The sequence below is a fragment of the Natator depressus genome, chromosome 24 (assembly GCF_965152275.1).
Source record: "Natator depressus isolate rNatDep1 chromosome 24, rNatDep2.hap1, whole genome shotgun sequence".
Classification (NCBI taxonomy): domain Eukaryota; kingdom Metazoa; phylum Chordata; order Testudines; family Cheloniidae; genus Natator; species Natator depressus.
This window is the reverse complement of record NC_134257.1, coordinates 9,024,469-9,038,710: the sequence shown is the minus strand read 5'-3', so window position 1 is coordinate 9,038,710 and position 14,242 is coordinate 9,024,469. Positions and strand designations below refer to the sequence as shown.

Below are 14,242 nucleotides of genomic sequence, written 5' to 3'. Positions count from 1 at the left end.
CCAATCCTAACATATCGTAACATGATTATTTAACCAATTATATCCCACCACCTTAATTAGTTTACACCAGTAAAATTAATTATACAGCAGACAGAAACAATCACAGAACCAGACAGACTATACAGACAAACAATAGGGAAATGGGGACTACAGTGATAGAACAACAAAGAAATGAGGATTTCACATCCCAGCTATTGATAAGTGAGTTCTTGCCAGACAGGATGCTATCAAACTAAGTTTCCTTTTACATCTTCTAGGCACTTCCCTTTCTCTGGAGGCGATAGGCATTATCAGGACAGGATTGTATCCTAACAGCCCAATAGCACCTTCTTTCAATGTGACTGGTTTGGGATGTGAGGATGTGACCGGTCGCTTCCCAGCTTATGGCTGCCTCTGCTGCTTAGCCAAAGGCCTTAGCCTAAGAACAGGGCCTCAGACTGTCACAGTAAGAGAAGGCCCTTACACCGGCAGACAGTGATTTTGATTCTTACCTAGTTATTTATACCTCTAGAACTAGCTAAGTGATAAGAATACACCTAAATTAGAGTAGAGGCCTTTACAGACAGGCCTAAATATCTATATCCTAACACACTGTGGTGGCACTGTACTGTTTCCAGTGTAGACAAGCCCCAAGTCACTTGCGGGTGGCCCAAGGCAGCCACTCAACTTTAGCTTTTTTGTGGCTCTGTCTGTAAAATGGGTCTAAATACGTCAGGGCTTGGGGGTTGAGTGGTAATGAGAAGAAAGTGCTTTGAGATCCTTGGATGAAAGGTGCTAGATAAGAACTCTGTTAGAGAGTCTCTCTCCCTACCCAGCACTCTGCTGCCCTCCATCAGAGGAGCTAAAAATAATCTGAAACTTTCCTCAGGGTAGGTCAGTTGGATCTGTGCTTCCCTTTGGAAGCACACAGTGTCCGCCATCCTCCAGTGTGCTGCTGAGATTAGGGAAACAACTCAAGAGATTGAATTATCTTTAATGAGCAGCGTGGCCTGGTGGGCAGGATGTTGGCCCAGGACTTGGAGACCCAAATTCTATCCCCACCTCTGCCACTGAGCAGCTGGGTGACCTTGGGCAAGTCACTTCCACTCTGACTCTCTTAGGTTGTCAGCCCTTTGGGACAGGCACTGTCTATACAGCACCTAGCATTATGGGGCCCTGATCTCAGCTGGCCCCTGGTATGTAAATAATAATCCTTGGGGGGCTTTCATGTTTGAACCAAATTCAGAGAAACTTACATTGATTATTTCTAACCCACCTCTCCTCTTCTCCCCCCTCCCCCCAATTTTCAGGATGATTTACAAATGTGCAATGTGTGACACAGTCTTTACCCACAAGCCCCTGCTCTCCTCTCACTTTGACCAACACCTGCTCAACCAGAGGGTCAGCGTTTTTAAGTGTCCCGACTGCCCGCTGCTCTTCGCCCAGAAACGCACCATGCTGGAACATCTGAAGGTGAGTCAGGCACTGGGGCCCCGTTTACTAGAGAGGTAGGTGAGATCTGAGTAGGAACCCCCCCGTGCGCTATTCCCTGACACCCTGTGTCCTTGAGCAAGTCACTCCCTCCCCGTGCCTCAGTTTCCCCACATGTAAAGTGGGGATGATCCTAACCATGTTGCAGAGCTGCCACAATGCTGCTGTTCACTGAAGCCCCAGCTTTCCACAGGCCTAGCCTGGACGTTCTCCACCTGGCAGCAGTCTGGCAGGGCAGTGTGTTGGTGCCCGGATGTGTTCAGCTCTCTTTAGCGTGACGCTACCTGCCCTGGGATTGGCCTGTGAACCAGCTCAGGCCTGTATCTGTGTGCTGGTCCCTAGAGGCCTGTGTAACTGGTTTTAGTATTTGTCAGGCTAGCCCTTTCCAGTGCGTCCATAGATGATTAGTTCTTCGGGACAAGGACTGCCTCTTCATTGTCTGTCCATGTCTGTCTAGCACAGGGGTGCCCTGATCAGGGCCACTGAGTGCCACTGCCATCTCGTGCAGTGCTAGGAACACTCTCACTCTCACTGACTTGTCCACCGCTTGCCTTTCCCCATCCCGGAGCATAGCTGCCGGCTTGTGTGGGGCTAATGGGAGTCTCAGGCTTCCAGATGCAAGCTGATGGCCTTGGAGGGGAAGGGGGAAAACATGTCTGTCCTCTCCAGCATGGCAGAGTTGGGGGAAGACTGGCTTGCCTTCCCCCTGGGATCACTGCATGGCATGGGCTGCTGCCGGAACCCGGATCCGAGCCTTGTCAGGCTGACGCCCCTGTCTGTGTCTTACAGAATACTCACCAGCCACAGAAACCCAAGGAGGATCTCACCAAGAAGCCAGTCACCCTGCTCACCCCCAAGGAGGAGCCCGTGGAAGCCCCGGTCTCCAAGATATCTGAGTCCTCGTCCTCATCCTCGGAGGAAGACGAGCCGCCCAGCTCCCCAGAGCTGCGCAAGGCAAAGCGGACCCGCTTTCAGCGCAAGACGGATGCGAGCAAGTCGAAAAGCAGTGGCTGGACGTGCGGGATGTGTCACTCCTGGTTCCCGGAGAGGGACGAGTATGTGTCACACATGAAGAAGGATCACGGGAAGGTGAGAAGGAATCCCAGGGCGATTGCTGGCCCAATGGGAGGAGAGCTGGTGGAGTTTATCCACTGGGAACCTGGCCCTGTTGGAACACTGAGGTGGTAGGGAAGGCAGTATTTTGTATATTGTACAGAGCAGAGGCCTGCAGATTGGGATTCCTGGGGTCCGTTCCTGGCTGGGGCAGGCTGTGGTGTCTAATGGTTACAGCAGGAGAGTTGGGTCTCCTGGTTCTGTTCCTGACTTGCTGCGTCACCTTGGCAAGCGACCCATTCTCTGTGCCTCAGTTTCCCCACCCAATAAAAGCCCCATGCAATGAGAGAAGGGGCCATCTCGAGAATGAGTTGACCCAATGGCAGGGCATGTGGCATGACCTGTTCTCTTGCTTCTTCCAGTCAGTGAAGAAGTTCCCGTGTCGTCTGTGCGAGCGTTCGTTTTGCTCCGCCCCCAGCCTCCGAAGACACGTGCGAGTGAACCACGAGGGGATCAAGCGAGTCTATCCCTGCCGGTACCGAGCAGCCTCCGTGCCTTCCGGTTTCGAGGGGTGAAAGCGAACTAGCTCACCCCTCCCTTCCATCCGAAGCTCGGGGTGGGAGGTGTTCATGCAGTCCGCAAGACTGTCAGAGCTGGGGGAGGTGGGGAGCTCGGACTCCTGGGGATCTAGTCTCAGCTCCAGAAGGGGTCGGACTGGGGCGACTGGGTGGGTCAGACTCCTGAGTTTCCTGCCCTGCTGTTGGGGAGAGAGTGTGCTGTAGTGGTTAGAACAGGGGACTAGGAGTCGGGACTCCTGGGTTCTAGGCCTGGTTTTGCCACTGCCTTACTGTGTGACCTCTGGGTAGGTAACCTCACCTCTCCAAGCCAGTTTCCCTGTGGGAAATGGGCTTGACGCCCACAGAGCGTTTTGAGATGGAAGCAGTAGACCAGGTCTAGGGGTCGTCTGTTGTTCACCTCCACCTCCAGTGGGCGAGGTGCCAGGGGAGCCTCATTCCCTCCCTGGCTCTGGTCCCTCCCAGGTACTGCACCGAAGGCAAACGCACCTTCAGCAGCCGGCTGATCCTGGAGAAGCACATTCAGGTGCGGCACGGGATAAAGGTGACCGACCAGACCAAGAGCCAAGAGGTCGTCATTGCCCGGATGGGACCCGGAAGCTTGCAGGTACAGGGCCGATGGCTGCAAGGATGGACGCTCACAGCTGTGAGAGAGTGGGGGCGGAGGGGTTAAAATAACTTACAACCAATGCAGCCACTTCTCGGGGGGAACATGGCTGCCATTAGAACACCCCACAGCAACGTAGTGCAATAGGGCAGGAAGCAAAGAATCTCGTCTCCAGGGGGGTTTTACAGAGGTAGAACGTCGCTGAGCGATAGCTCCTCCCTCAGCACCGTTCCCACTAGTGCATGAATCCTGGCCCGGCCCCAGCTGAATTGCCAGCACTGCTTTGTGCGGCGCCCTGGCTTTTGGCTGGCGGTCTCCTGTCTGACTGGTTGGCTTGAAAGGCCGGCGGCCGCAGGGAAGCCAGGGCGGCTGCGCTTCAGAGTGGAGGCTGTGGAGTGAGTGTATTTAGGCCAAGGAGCGGATGCGGGCGGGGCTGAGTCCACTGCCAGGGCTGGCTGATCCTGTGTTGGGATTTTCATCCAGCCAGAGATCTTGCGGCTAGAAGGGAGCCAAAGGATCATCCTGTCTGAGCTCCTTGAAGCTGCTCCTGTCCCCCGCCGTGCGGCACGGGAGGGCCCTGTTCATTGCGTGGGGCAGGCCTTTGTCTGGCACAGGCAGTTTAAGCACACAGGGCCCAGGCCCTGCCCAGCGTTAGGGGTCAAGCCTCTCCAAACTCCTCCCCCCAGGTGTCCAGCAGGAAGCGGAAGCTCTCCTCGGACGAGGGCGATTCGTGTAGCGAGGAGCCGGACAGCACCACTCCGCCTTCCAAGAACCCCAAGGTGGACCGCAAAGCCCCCTTCCGCTGCCGCAAGTGCGGCTACGTGGCCTGCAGCGCGGCCGAGTTCCAGGAGCACATCCCCCAGCACAGGACAGACGAGAGCTCCCACCAGTGCCGGGAGTGCGGCCTCTGCTTCACCTCCCAGGTCTCTCTCAACCGCCACCGCTTCATCACCCACAAGAAGAAGAAGGGGGCGGGGGAGGTGGAGGAGCCCAGCCCCCGCAGCGGCCACGAGGGAGGGGCCCAGCGCTCGGCCGACGGTAAACTCGTGTGCAAGGTGTGCGGGAAGTGCTTTGACACCCAGCTCAACCTGAAGACGCACTTCCGCACCCATGGCATGGCCTTCATCAGAGCCAGGCAGAACGTGAGCCCCGAGAACTAGGTGCGAGGGAGAGGGCAGTGTGTGTATATAATGTCTGCACAGAGCTCGTAGGGCCGGCTCCCAGCTGGGCCTCCCCTCTCTGTGCACCGTTTCAGTACGTAGGTTGGATATGTAAGCTGTGAAGAGAAACGAGATCCTTATTTATAAACCTAGAGGAATGTCGGACGGATCCGCTCTCTGGCTTCTCTCGGTTGCTGGCCCGGCTGAGCCCAACGCGAGGTGGGGAATTGGGCTGGTTTACAGTGTAGGGAAGCAACAGGTCTAGCCTAGCTCCGAGACTACACGGGCAAGCAAACAGTTCGTATGCTGCTCTGAATGATAACGAGGGATGCGGCCCGCTCTGTACGCGAGCACGTGTTCAGATTGTCGAGGGCGGTGGCTTCTCCTCATTGGATCAGGGAAGTTAGTCGTCCCTACCCAGCGTGGTCTGTAGCCCAGGGAGCGGTCTCCCAGCCCAGAGGGCAGGGCTCCAGTGCCAGGATGTCGCACCTTTCCTGAGCCCTGTTTCTGCTCTTTCTGGTGGGAGCTTCCCCGCTTACTGGGAGCATGCCTCTGCCGCATTCGGACTTGTCCGAAGGGAGTCCTTTCTCTCCAGGAGCGCTGATGTGGGGGAAGCCCCCAGCCGCTGCCCAGGATAGGGGACTGGCTGGGATGTTCACAGCAGGATCCAACTTTGGGGGGGGGTTTTGTTTTTTTTTGTTTGTTTTTTTTTTTTTTTGATAATGTTGCTTATTTTGTATCTTCATCTGGAGCTCCGGGAAGAAATCTTGACCTGACTCTCGGGTAGTTGCCTGGGATCTTAACTGACAGCATCGATCCGAGTTTTCGTGGTTTGTTCACTAACTATATTCACCCACTGAATGCATGTGTCATGAATCCTCTTCACAGGTTCACTTGCACTAACTTAATGCGATTCTGGGTTTTGTACTAACTGAAATATCTGTACAGGGTTGATGGCTGCAGGTGGCCTGAATTTAAAAGGAAACATTTGGCTATTAAGCTGCAGGTGACAAGCAGAGCTGCACAACTCTGTGTGTGTGTGTGTGTATATATGTGTGTGTGTGTGTGTCTTGAAAATGAAAGCAATAACCTCAGGAAGTGAGGTCTGGCAGGGAAATGGACTGAGAGCTAGGGCAGTGCAGTTAACCCTGCATGTACTATATAAAGGGTGTCTGAGAAGCCAGAAACAGTTTAGTTTGATCCTTGCCTACCTCCCAAGGCCATCCCTTGAAACCACAGAGGGGTGATTCGTCCTGATTAAGTTTTCCCCCACCCCCTTGCTAGCGTTTGTAATGGTCTCTGCTTGTGAGCTCTTCTCTCTTTACCAAAAAATGAACCAAGTTATCAGCAAATACTAAATCTCTTTACAGCTGTGAGGGTCAAAGAACAGTTGATCAAAAACAGAGATTTTGTTGCAGGTGGGGATTTTATTTTGGGGCAGGGGGGAGAGAATCGGCACCCAAAAGGATGCACCCGGATCCCCCTTCCACCAGGTCTTATTGGTTGAGAGCTGGGCTTTAATCTTATCGGTGGGATGAGGTGGAACTCCCTGGGCCCCTGATCTCTGCTGCTGCTTGGAAATGCTGTTTGCCCAGAGTCTGGTAACAGAAGAGGGTAGCAACCTCATTTCCTTGCTTGGGGCTGCCAGGAGAACTTGGATCTTGAATCCAAGGGAGTTGAGAATAGTCTGTTCAAAGTACCTCTGCCAGGGTTTTCCAACTTACCATGTCCTTAAAGTCCCAGCTGGTTGTAAATAACCAGGGTAACTTAGAGGGTAAGAGAACGTGCTTTGTTAGAAGCAGAAGGGGAAACCAAACCCTCTTTAAAAAAAAAAAAAAAAAAATTATGCAGAATTCAGTTCTTAGATTAACTGAGTTGCTTTCATTCCCCACCCATATGCACACACAGGCCCGTTGGCTGCAGCGGTGGGCTCTGCCTTTTGTACTGGCACACACTTAAATCATGGCAGCTGGCTCTGCAGCCTCTGCAGGGCCTTGATCCAAGATCCGCAGGGAAAACCCCACCCCAGGCCATGTCCATTGATCAGAGCAAGCGCTGCCCTGAAACTCACCCTTTGGGTTCAACTTTCATCTCTTCTCTCTCCCCCCTCCCCCACACTTTGGGTTCTGGGTCCTTCATCTGCCAGTGCAGCACTTACCACCTCACCGACAGCACATTCCTAGACCCCATGACCAAGATCACAGCCAAGGTAAGGGCTCGGACGCATCTTAATAGCAGGTTTGGACCGTCCTCACGGCAGCAGCATCCACGAGAATTTTCAAAATTTGTGCAAATGGCTGCATCCCTAAACCACGTTTGGAAAAACAATTTCAACTTGTTTCGTTTGTCGCTTTGGCTTCTGTGCTTCAATTAGGGTGTTGTGTGAGTAATTATTTCGGTAACTTTGGGGGTTTTTTTTTTTTCATGGTGAATAACTCTGAAACTGTAAAAAGTTCTGTAACATACACTAAAAAAGAGCTACTGTTGTGATTTATTTTTTCTTGTTTAGGAACAAGGATTTGCTGGTTTTTAGTTCAATGGGATAAACTTTCTTCCCCCTCCGAAGACGGTTTGGTTGAAAGGAACAAATGCGGCGGTGGTTGTTTTTTAATTCATAGTAAACAATTTTTTTTGGATCCAACTGCATGTTTATGCAGCAGCATGTAGGGTTTTTAAAAACCTCAAACCTTTCACTGTATAAACCTGCAATCCAATATTCCCAACGCTTGTTGTTACAACCTGCTTTCCGTCACGGTCAGCAGTGGAGTGGTAACTGTGTGTAAGCCATTAAGTTCCACTGGCAAGAGTAACCAAGCTGAAATGAAGGTAACTACATATTTTAAATTTCCTCCCCAGTTTTTTGCTTTTGTCTTAACTGTTTCTTCTCCCACCCCCCCACCCCGAAAAACCCTACACTTTTTTTTAAAAAAAAAATGTATTCGCTTGGAGCTGTGAAAGTGTAAATGCTGTTCAATAATATAGACGAACCTAAAGTTTCTACGGTTTTAGAGAAGAAGAAAAACAAATTGCTTTGTAATCTTTGGTGATTTTATTTCCCATGCACTTCAGTGCCTTTAGATTGACTTCTGTTTTTAAAAAAAGTGACTGCATTTTGTTTTTAGAGGGGGTTTGTGAACTGATGATTATGCTACATTAAAAATATGGGCACTGCAAAAGGCTCTCAGGTATTCTTTATTCTTGTAGTAATAATGCAATTAAAACTTTTAGTGGTTCAACTTCTGCTGTACATTGTGTTAATTAAATGGTTGCCACAGTTTTAACTAGACAGTCACGTTCAGTGAAGTTTGTTTGGGAGCCTGGTTCCAGGTCAAAATGTGGTTATACCCCTGTCTGGCGTGTGTCACATGGCCTGGGTACCAAATGGCTCACGGCCACAGTGGCTTAGTTTATGTTGTGTTAAGGCATAGCATGGGGGACAGTCTTACCTCTTAACATCCCTCCAGGTTCTTATGTAGTGAGTTATCTGATGGCAACTCGGTAATCTTGTAAAGACCATATTTGCCTGGCAATAAGGGTTTAAAAATTGCATCTTTTTGTACAGGCTGCAGGATCTCCCAGTGAGCAGCAGTACAATAAAAGGAGGGATGAACTTGCCTGCAAGAAAGTAGGTGTGCTTTTTAAGGGCTAGCACAGCAGCTTGCTACAAAGGCCAGCTTTCCTTCTATGCTATTACTGTTGATCTAGTGGAAATTGGATTTGAACTCCTGGTGCATCGCCAGCTGTAGAGCAATTAGGCTGACTTTCGTCACCAGGGCAAGGCTCAGCTGAGCTGTTAAAGACTCTACTTACAGGGTTTTTTTTTTGAAACTTCCCCCTTTAACCCAGGTATGTGGCATTTGCACTGTCTGCATGGCCAAATGTAGTCGATACATGTGGTCCCAGAGGGCTGGGACAGGTCGTGTATGAAGCTGGATAAAAGGTGGTGCAGGTTCCTTTAGACAGCAGTTTATTACCGGGAGGCGGAGGGAGACGTTGTCGGAACATCTACAAGCTGCTGTCTTTGGTTTTTACAGCATAGACAAAACTAGAGGATTTATGCTGTCCGGGACTGAAAGAGAGACTTTAACGAGCCTCTTCCTCAGCTCAGACACATAACGGCATAGGAAACTTGAATGGGTGGCTGGACACTTCAAAGCAAACACTTGGGGAAGAAGCTCCCTGCAGTTTCAGCAAAGAGGAAATGATGAGATAAGAACAATGCTGCCTTTTAAAACACACATGGCTGTGGCTGGAGCAGTGTCCATTTCCCCTGACAGGGGCTTCAGCATAGGCACTTTTAGTGTCAGGGACTTGGAGCTCTTCTGTTACCGAACCGGCCAGTTCTGCCATCCACTTGCTGTTGCCTTTGTTTGAAGGGAAAACTCATTCCACTATTTACCTAGAGTTTTAGGAGCATCTGAGTCTTCCAAGGGAATGGAGGGGACACCTCCCTGCCGGGTAAGGTAAAAACCACACCACATCAGCTGAACTTAACCTGGGAAACCTGCTCTTCAATGAGTTTCCTGTGCCTGCCAAAATGGTGCACTTGATTACCTGGCAGTTTTTCTTCAGTAGTAACTATTAATGAAGAGGAATAGTAGGGTTTCAAGGAAATCTCTTTAAGGTAGCCAGGCGGCTTGCTGGCCTTGTCCAATAACAGTTGAGAAGGTTTGGCTCTCCAGTTCCAGTGTAAAATGGGAGCCAATGAATACCGACAAAGCAAGCAAGCCTCATCAATGTTCATCTGTGAGTTAAAAATCTGCAGCTGTTTTTGAAAGCAGCACAGAGGTTAGTGTAGAAAATAAACCATCAATTTATTCTTTTTATACAGTTGAGGAAGGAGATTTTTTTTTTTACCCTGCACAACAAGACCGAGAAGCTGGTCTTGTCCCGCTGAGTCCAAGCAGTGGGTGCTGGTTCCTGAGAAGAGATGCCCAATGCCTGCCGAGTTGCTCTTCGGTCAGGAGGACAGGCAGGCTTACCTGCCTCCTCTCCTGTGCACCCCAGAGCAGAAGACAGACAAAACGCTGATGGGGGGGTTAAGACCTCAGAGACGAGGGCTCTCAACATGATCCAGTCGTCGTCCTCCCACTCAATTGCCTTAAATTAGTGGCCTCAATCGAGCCCTACAGCAATGTATAATCCAGGATCAAGGCTGATTGATGCTGTTCCCCTTTGGGTCCTGCAGACATATCTCTTCCCTCCTAGGTTCCTGGGTCAGAATCGGAGCAATAAAGTTGGCACGGCCATCAGAGTTTTTCCACGTAGTTCCCTGGGAACAGCCCTTCTTTCCCCCGTATCCTGCCCCGCCACCAGCCTGAGGGGTCTGAAAAGGAAAAGAGGGCAGGCAGCAGTCACGGCTGGCTGTACAGAGAGTTGTACCAAGAGCTGGTCTCAAAAACGAGATGGGGCAGCAGCTGCTGCCATGTTATACCAAGAGCTGGTGCTTGGCGCAGTGCGAAGTACAGATAAAATGCTACCCAGGCAGCCTGGTAGTGATTTACCCTCACCACAGTGCTCAGGCTGCAGGTACAGCCTGGGGAGAGATTGCTGATAGTAGGCACCTCTAACCCTGTAGCAAAAGACAGGAGAGAGCCAGCAGCTGGAAGCAAGCTGCATGTTTTGAACCCTGCGGGACCTAAACACTATGCGCTAGTTCAAACAGGAATTTGGGCCTAGCATGACTTGAGTCGTGTTACCCAGGAGCTCGGCCTAGATCATCATAATGGTCCAGTATAGCTTTAAGAGCTACACCCAGCAGGGTCCCAGCTGGTCAGGCCCAGATCCTTAGTGGCACCAGCTGTAGGCATCGCAGTACTTCTGATGTTTTTCAAAGCTGCAGCGTAACGGCCTAGGCCCAGGAGTATCCGCTAGCCACTGCTCAGAGCCCTAACACGCTGGAGCAGGGGAGGCCTCTCTCACAGCAGGGCCTGGACAACAGAGAGCCTGGCAGCTGCTTGGCATGGGGCTGACCTGGCTTAGGCACCAAACGCCAGGAGAAGGCTTGCAGCTGAAATTCCTGGGTGCCCGAGTTGGGGCCTGTCAGACAGCACCAGGCCAGCTGCTTGGGCATGCAAACCCCTCTCTTCAGCACGGCATTGCTGGGGGGCTGGCATCTGCCCGTCCCTTCCTTAGCTTGGCCCATGCAGCGGCGAGGGTGCGGGGCCGAGGGCTCTAAGCTGCATATGCTCCCATGACGGGCGAAGTTCTCGCTGGGGTGTGTTTTAACCTTGTTGGGCAGCGTCTCTTTGCACTGACAAGTTGAGGAGGCCCAGAGCCCTCCTGTGCCTGGGCTGCCCCTTCCGGGAAGGCACATCCGTTACCCTAACCACTGGGGCTGTAGGTCAAGATCAACACCCTAAGCCAGGTGGGCGAGACATTGGGAGTTGGAGGCCGGAGTCCGGGCTCCCAATCCCCTTTGTGCCAGCCTAGTCACACCCCTCCTCTGCCCTTACTCTAACCACTCACCCACACTCCCTTGGAGGAGTACAGCCCAGTGCTTACTTCCCCCATTGCTGGAGGAGGGGTGGGCAGGCAGGGGGGAGGCCGCTTACCTTCTCTAATGATTTCAATGTATTCGTCAGCGTTGAAGCTGAGCTCATCTGTGTCCTGGGCATCGTAGGCGTAGAGGGCGCGGCACTGGGGCAGGTGCGGCTGGGGCTTTGGCTTGGGTTTGGGTTTGGCTCGGCCGCCTCCAGGAACAGGCTTGGCTTCTTTCGAGAGCCTCCGCTGCCAGCTAAGTTGAAGGGAGGAAGCGATCAGCCTGCAGGACCCGGGCAGGGTCAGGCCTGGGCTCCCAGGCTAGAGGGCGGGTGCTCCAGCAGAGCATTCCTGCAGCAGGGCCCTTAGGAACCAGGGCTCACGCCGGGGACAGGATCGGAGACTCCCAGGCAGCCCCAGGCTGAGCACCCCTGCCTGGCACCAGCAAGGGGAAGGGTAGCGCCTCTCCCGTCCCTTCTGGACTGGACTAGCCCAGCCCAGCTCTGTGAGGCTGCCATCTAGCGGGTGCTAGGGGAAGCCAAAAACACAGCTCAGGAAAAGGCCACAGCTGGGCCAGGCAGGGGGCTGCTGAGCTCAGGCACCTGGTTTGACCCGAGGAAAGGGGAGCGGGAGGCATTCGGGGCTGGAGTCTCCCTGCGCCACTGGCTTCCACTGCCAGGCTGGGGCATCTGGGGGGAGGCTGCCGCTTGTCTGGTGCAGCCGGGGTTAACCCTCAGAGGGCCAGAGCCCCGCGAGGTGACCCAGCAGCCTGGGTCACTTACCCGGCCGCGCCCTGATCCGGCACGTTCATGAAGTCTAGGTTGAACTGGGCAGGTAAGGCTTTGGCCCTGGGGCTGGCTCCATGTCTAGGCAGGGTGGGCTGCTCCATGCTGCCCTGGCGGGCAACGGAGAGACGGTGCTGGAGAGGGGGCCGGGACCCAGGGCCGCTGTGCCGGCTGGCGTAGCTCTTCTCTCTGCCTGGAAAGGAAAGGTGCGGGGAAGAATCACTTGGAGCCGAAGGAACCCAGGCATCCTGCATCTGGAACACAGAGGCCAGCCTGGAACTCTGTGTGTGTGTGTGTGTGTGTGTAGGTGTGTGTATTAACCCTTTCATTTCTGGCATGTCCTGGAGCTTCCTATGCTGCATCTGGACCTCCCAACCTCTTTTAACCCTTCCTGTGCTGTACAAGCAGCCATCGCTGACCAAGGGGAGGATGTGCCCCCATAGCCTTGAATACATGGCCCTGGCCAAAGTCCAGCTCTTGGGGGTGGCAGCGTGTGTGTGTCTGTAGGCCCCCTTGGAAAGCAGGCTGGCCCTATGGGCAAGTTGACAGAGGCACCCTGTGGCCATATCTTCTCTTCCCCTCCCCCCCGCGGTGGGGTAATGGATGGTACGTGTGGGGCAATGGGATGCTTTGGACTCATCTGCCCCAGCGATCCCCCCCAGCCCACCCCCATGCTGCAAGAGGAGCCTTGTACCTGCCGCAGGGGGGTAGTTCCGGCCGGGGATGCTGCTGCTGTTCAGGTACCTGCTCTTCCTGGTGTCCCTCCGCGTGGGTCCTGCAGTGGGAAGGACTGTGATTAGCCCTCCCTTGTGCTGGCCTCCCTCAGCTCCCTCCCTACAGGGCAGGGCTGTCCCCTGCAGCATCTTGCCCAGAGCTCTGTCTGATCGAGATCAGGTCCCATCCACAGCGGGACTCTGCCCCCTCCAGGCAGGTTTCCCCAGGGCCGAAGGAGAAATCCAGCAGCTAGGGCTTGCTCCTTGCAGCCTGTTCCCCGCTGCCCGCAGACACTCACGGGCGTTCCTGGGCAGCCCGGGCCCGATGCTGACGATCAGCACCTTCCCATTGTTCCGACGCAGCGCCACATTGCCCTGGCAAATCTGGAACTGGACCTGGCGGGAGCCCGCTGCCCCCCAGGGGCCCCAGCCGTCCTTCTTGACTTTGAACTCCAGCCTGGGGGAGGAGGGAGAGAGAAATCAGCTGAGAAATCGGAGGTTGAGATAAGCAGGAGGGAAAGCACTGGGCTCGGCATGACACCACAGGGGCCCGAGCACGGGGAGGGAGCCAGGCACCGGCTCGAGGAAGTTTTGTGGCTTTGGATCCAGGCAGCCCTTGGTACTGGTACCAAGCAACCAGCAGCATATCACAAAGGTGAGTTGGAAGATCATGTGAGACCCAGTCCCCATCTCGAACCAGGGGCCTGCACTCAACCCAGGGGCAGGAATAGAACCCAGGAGTCCTGACTCCAACCCCCTGCTTTAACCCATGACACCACACACCCCTGCCAGAGCTGGCAATAGAATCCAGGAGTCCTGACACACCCCAACCATCTTCCCTCCTTTAATTAGACCCCATTTTTAGACTGTAAGCTCCTTGGGGCAGAGGCTGTCTCTTTGCTCTGTTTGTACAGTGCCTAGCGCCATGGGGTCATGGTCCATGGCTAGGGCTGCAAGGGGCTATGGTTCATAGGAATAGTTCCCTTCCTAGGGCTGAGAATGGAACCCAGGAGTCCGGGTTCTCCCAGCCCCCCCTCGCAACCTGCTAGCAACCAAACACCGCTGCCTGGGCCAGCTCTGCCCAGCGGGGCCCCCTGCTGGCGGCAGCGTGGACTCACTGGTTGCCGAACTTCACGGTCAGCTGCCGGCGGGTCCTCTCCTCGTAGCGCTTACAGAGCAGGCTCAGCAGCTCCGTCTTGAAGACAGACTCCAGGACGCTGTCGTACTGCGGCCCGTGGATGATGAGGAAGTCGTCCTGAAAGGTGCTGCCGGGGGTGGGGGAAGCAGAGGCTGCGTCAGCCGCGAGACCGGGGGTGCCCCTGCCCGGCTCTCTCCGAGGCCGGGGCCAGCTGCGGGCGGTGCCCAGGGGCTGCTCAGGGCACCGGCCCCGCCCGGGGCA

At 53.9% G+C, this 14,242-nt stretch overlaps 2 protein-coding genes across 4 annotated transcripts in view; one reads left to right on the top strand and one right to left on the bottom strand.

Moving 5' to 3' along the window:
- ZNF687 (zinc finger protein 687) overlaps nucleotides 1-8,056 on the top strand; it is a 48,795-nt gene extending 40,739 nt beyond the window's left edge. For all 3 annotated transcript variants that reach the window (XM_074938848.1, XM_074938849.1, XM_074938851.1), the window contains 5 exons: nucleotides 1,290-1,452; nucleotides 2,260-2,559; nucleotides 2,946-3,058; nucleotides 3,564-3,705; nucleotides 4,392-8,056. In XM_074938848.1, coding sequence (XP_074794949.1) covers nucleotides 1,290-1,452; nucleotides 2,260-2,559; nucleotides 2,946-3,058; nucleotides 3,564-3,705; nucleotides 4,392-4,865 — 1,192 coding nt within the window. In that variant the 3' untranslated portion in view covers nucleotides 4,866-8,056. The remainder of the gene's footprint in view (nucleotides 1-1,289; nucleotides 1,453-2,259; nucleotides 2,560-2,945; nucleotides 3,059-3,563; nucleotides 3,706-4,391) is intronic.
- The window catches only part of LOC141977388 (unconventional myosin-Ie-like), a 33,664-nt gene continuing 27,317 nt past the window's right edge, over nucleotides 7,896-14,242 (bottom strand). Inside the window, exons 23-28 of the mRNA XM_074938852.1 lie at nucleotides 13,962-14,108; nucleotides 13,143-13,300; nucleotides 12,825-12,905; nucleotides 12,128-12,323; nucleotides 11,420-11,601; nucleotides 7,896-10,191 (exon numbers count right to left, since the gene is read on the bottom strand). Coding sequence (XP_074794953.1) covers nucleotides 10,115-10,191; nucleotides 11,420-11,601; nucleotides 12,128-12,323; nucleotides 12,825-12,905; nucleotides 13,143-13,300; nucleotides 13,962-14,108 — 841 coding nt within the window. The 3' untranslated portion in view covers nucleotides 7,896-10,114. The remainder of the gene's footprint in view (nucleotides 10,192-11,419; nucleotides 11,602-12,127; nucleotides 12,324-12,824; nucleotides 12,906-13,142; nucleotides 13,301-13,961; nucleotides 14,109-14,242) is intronic.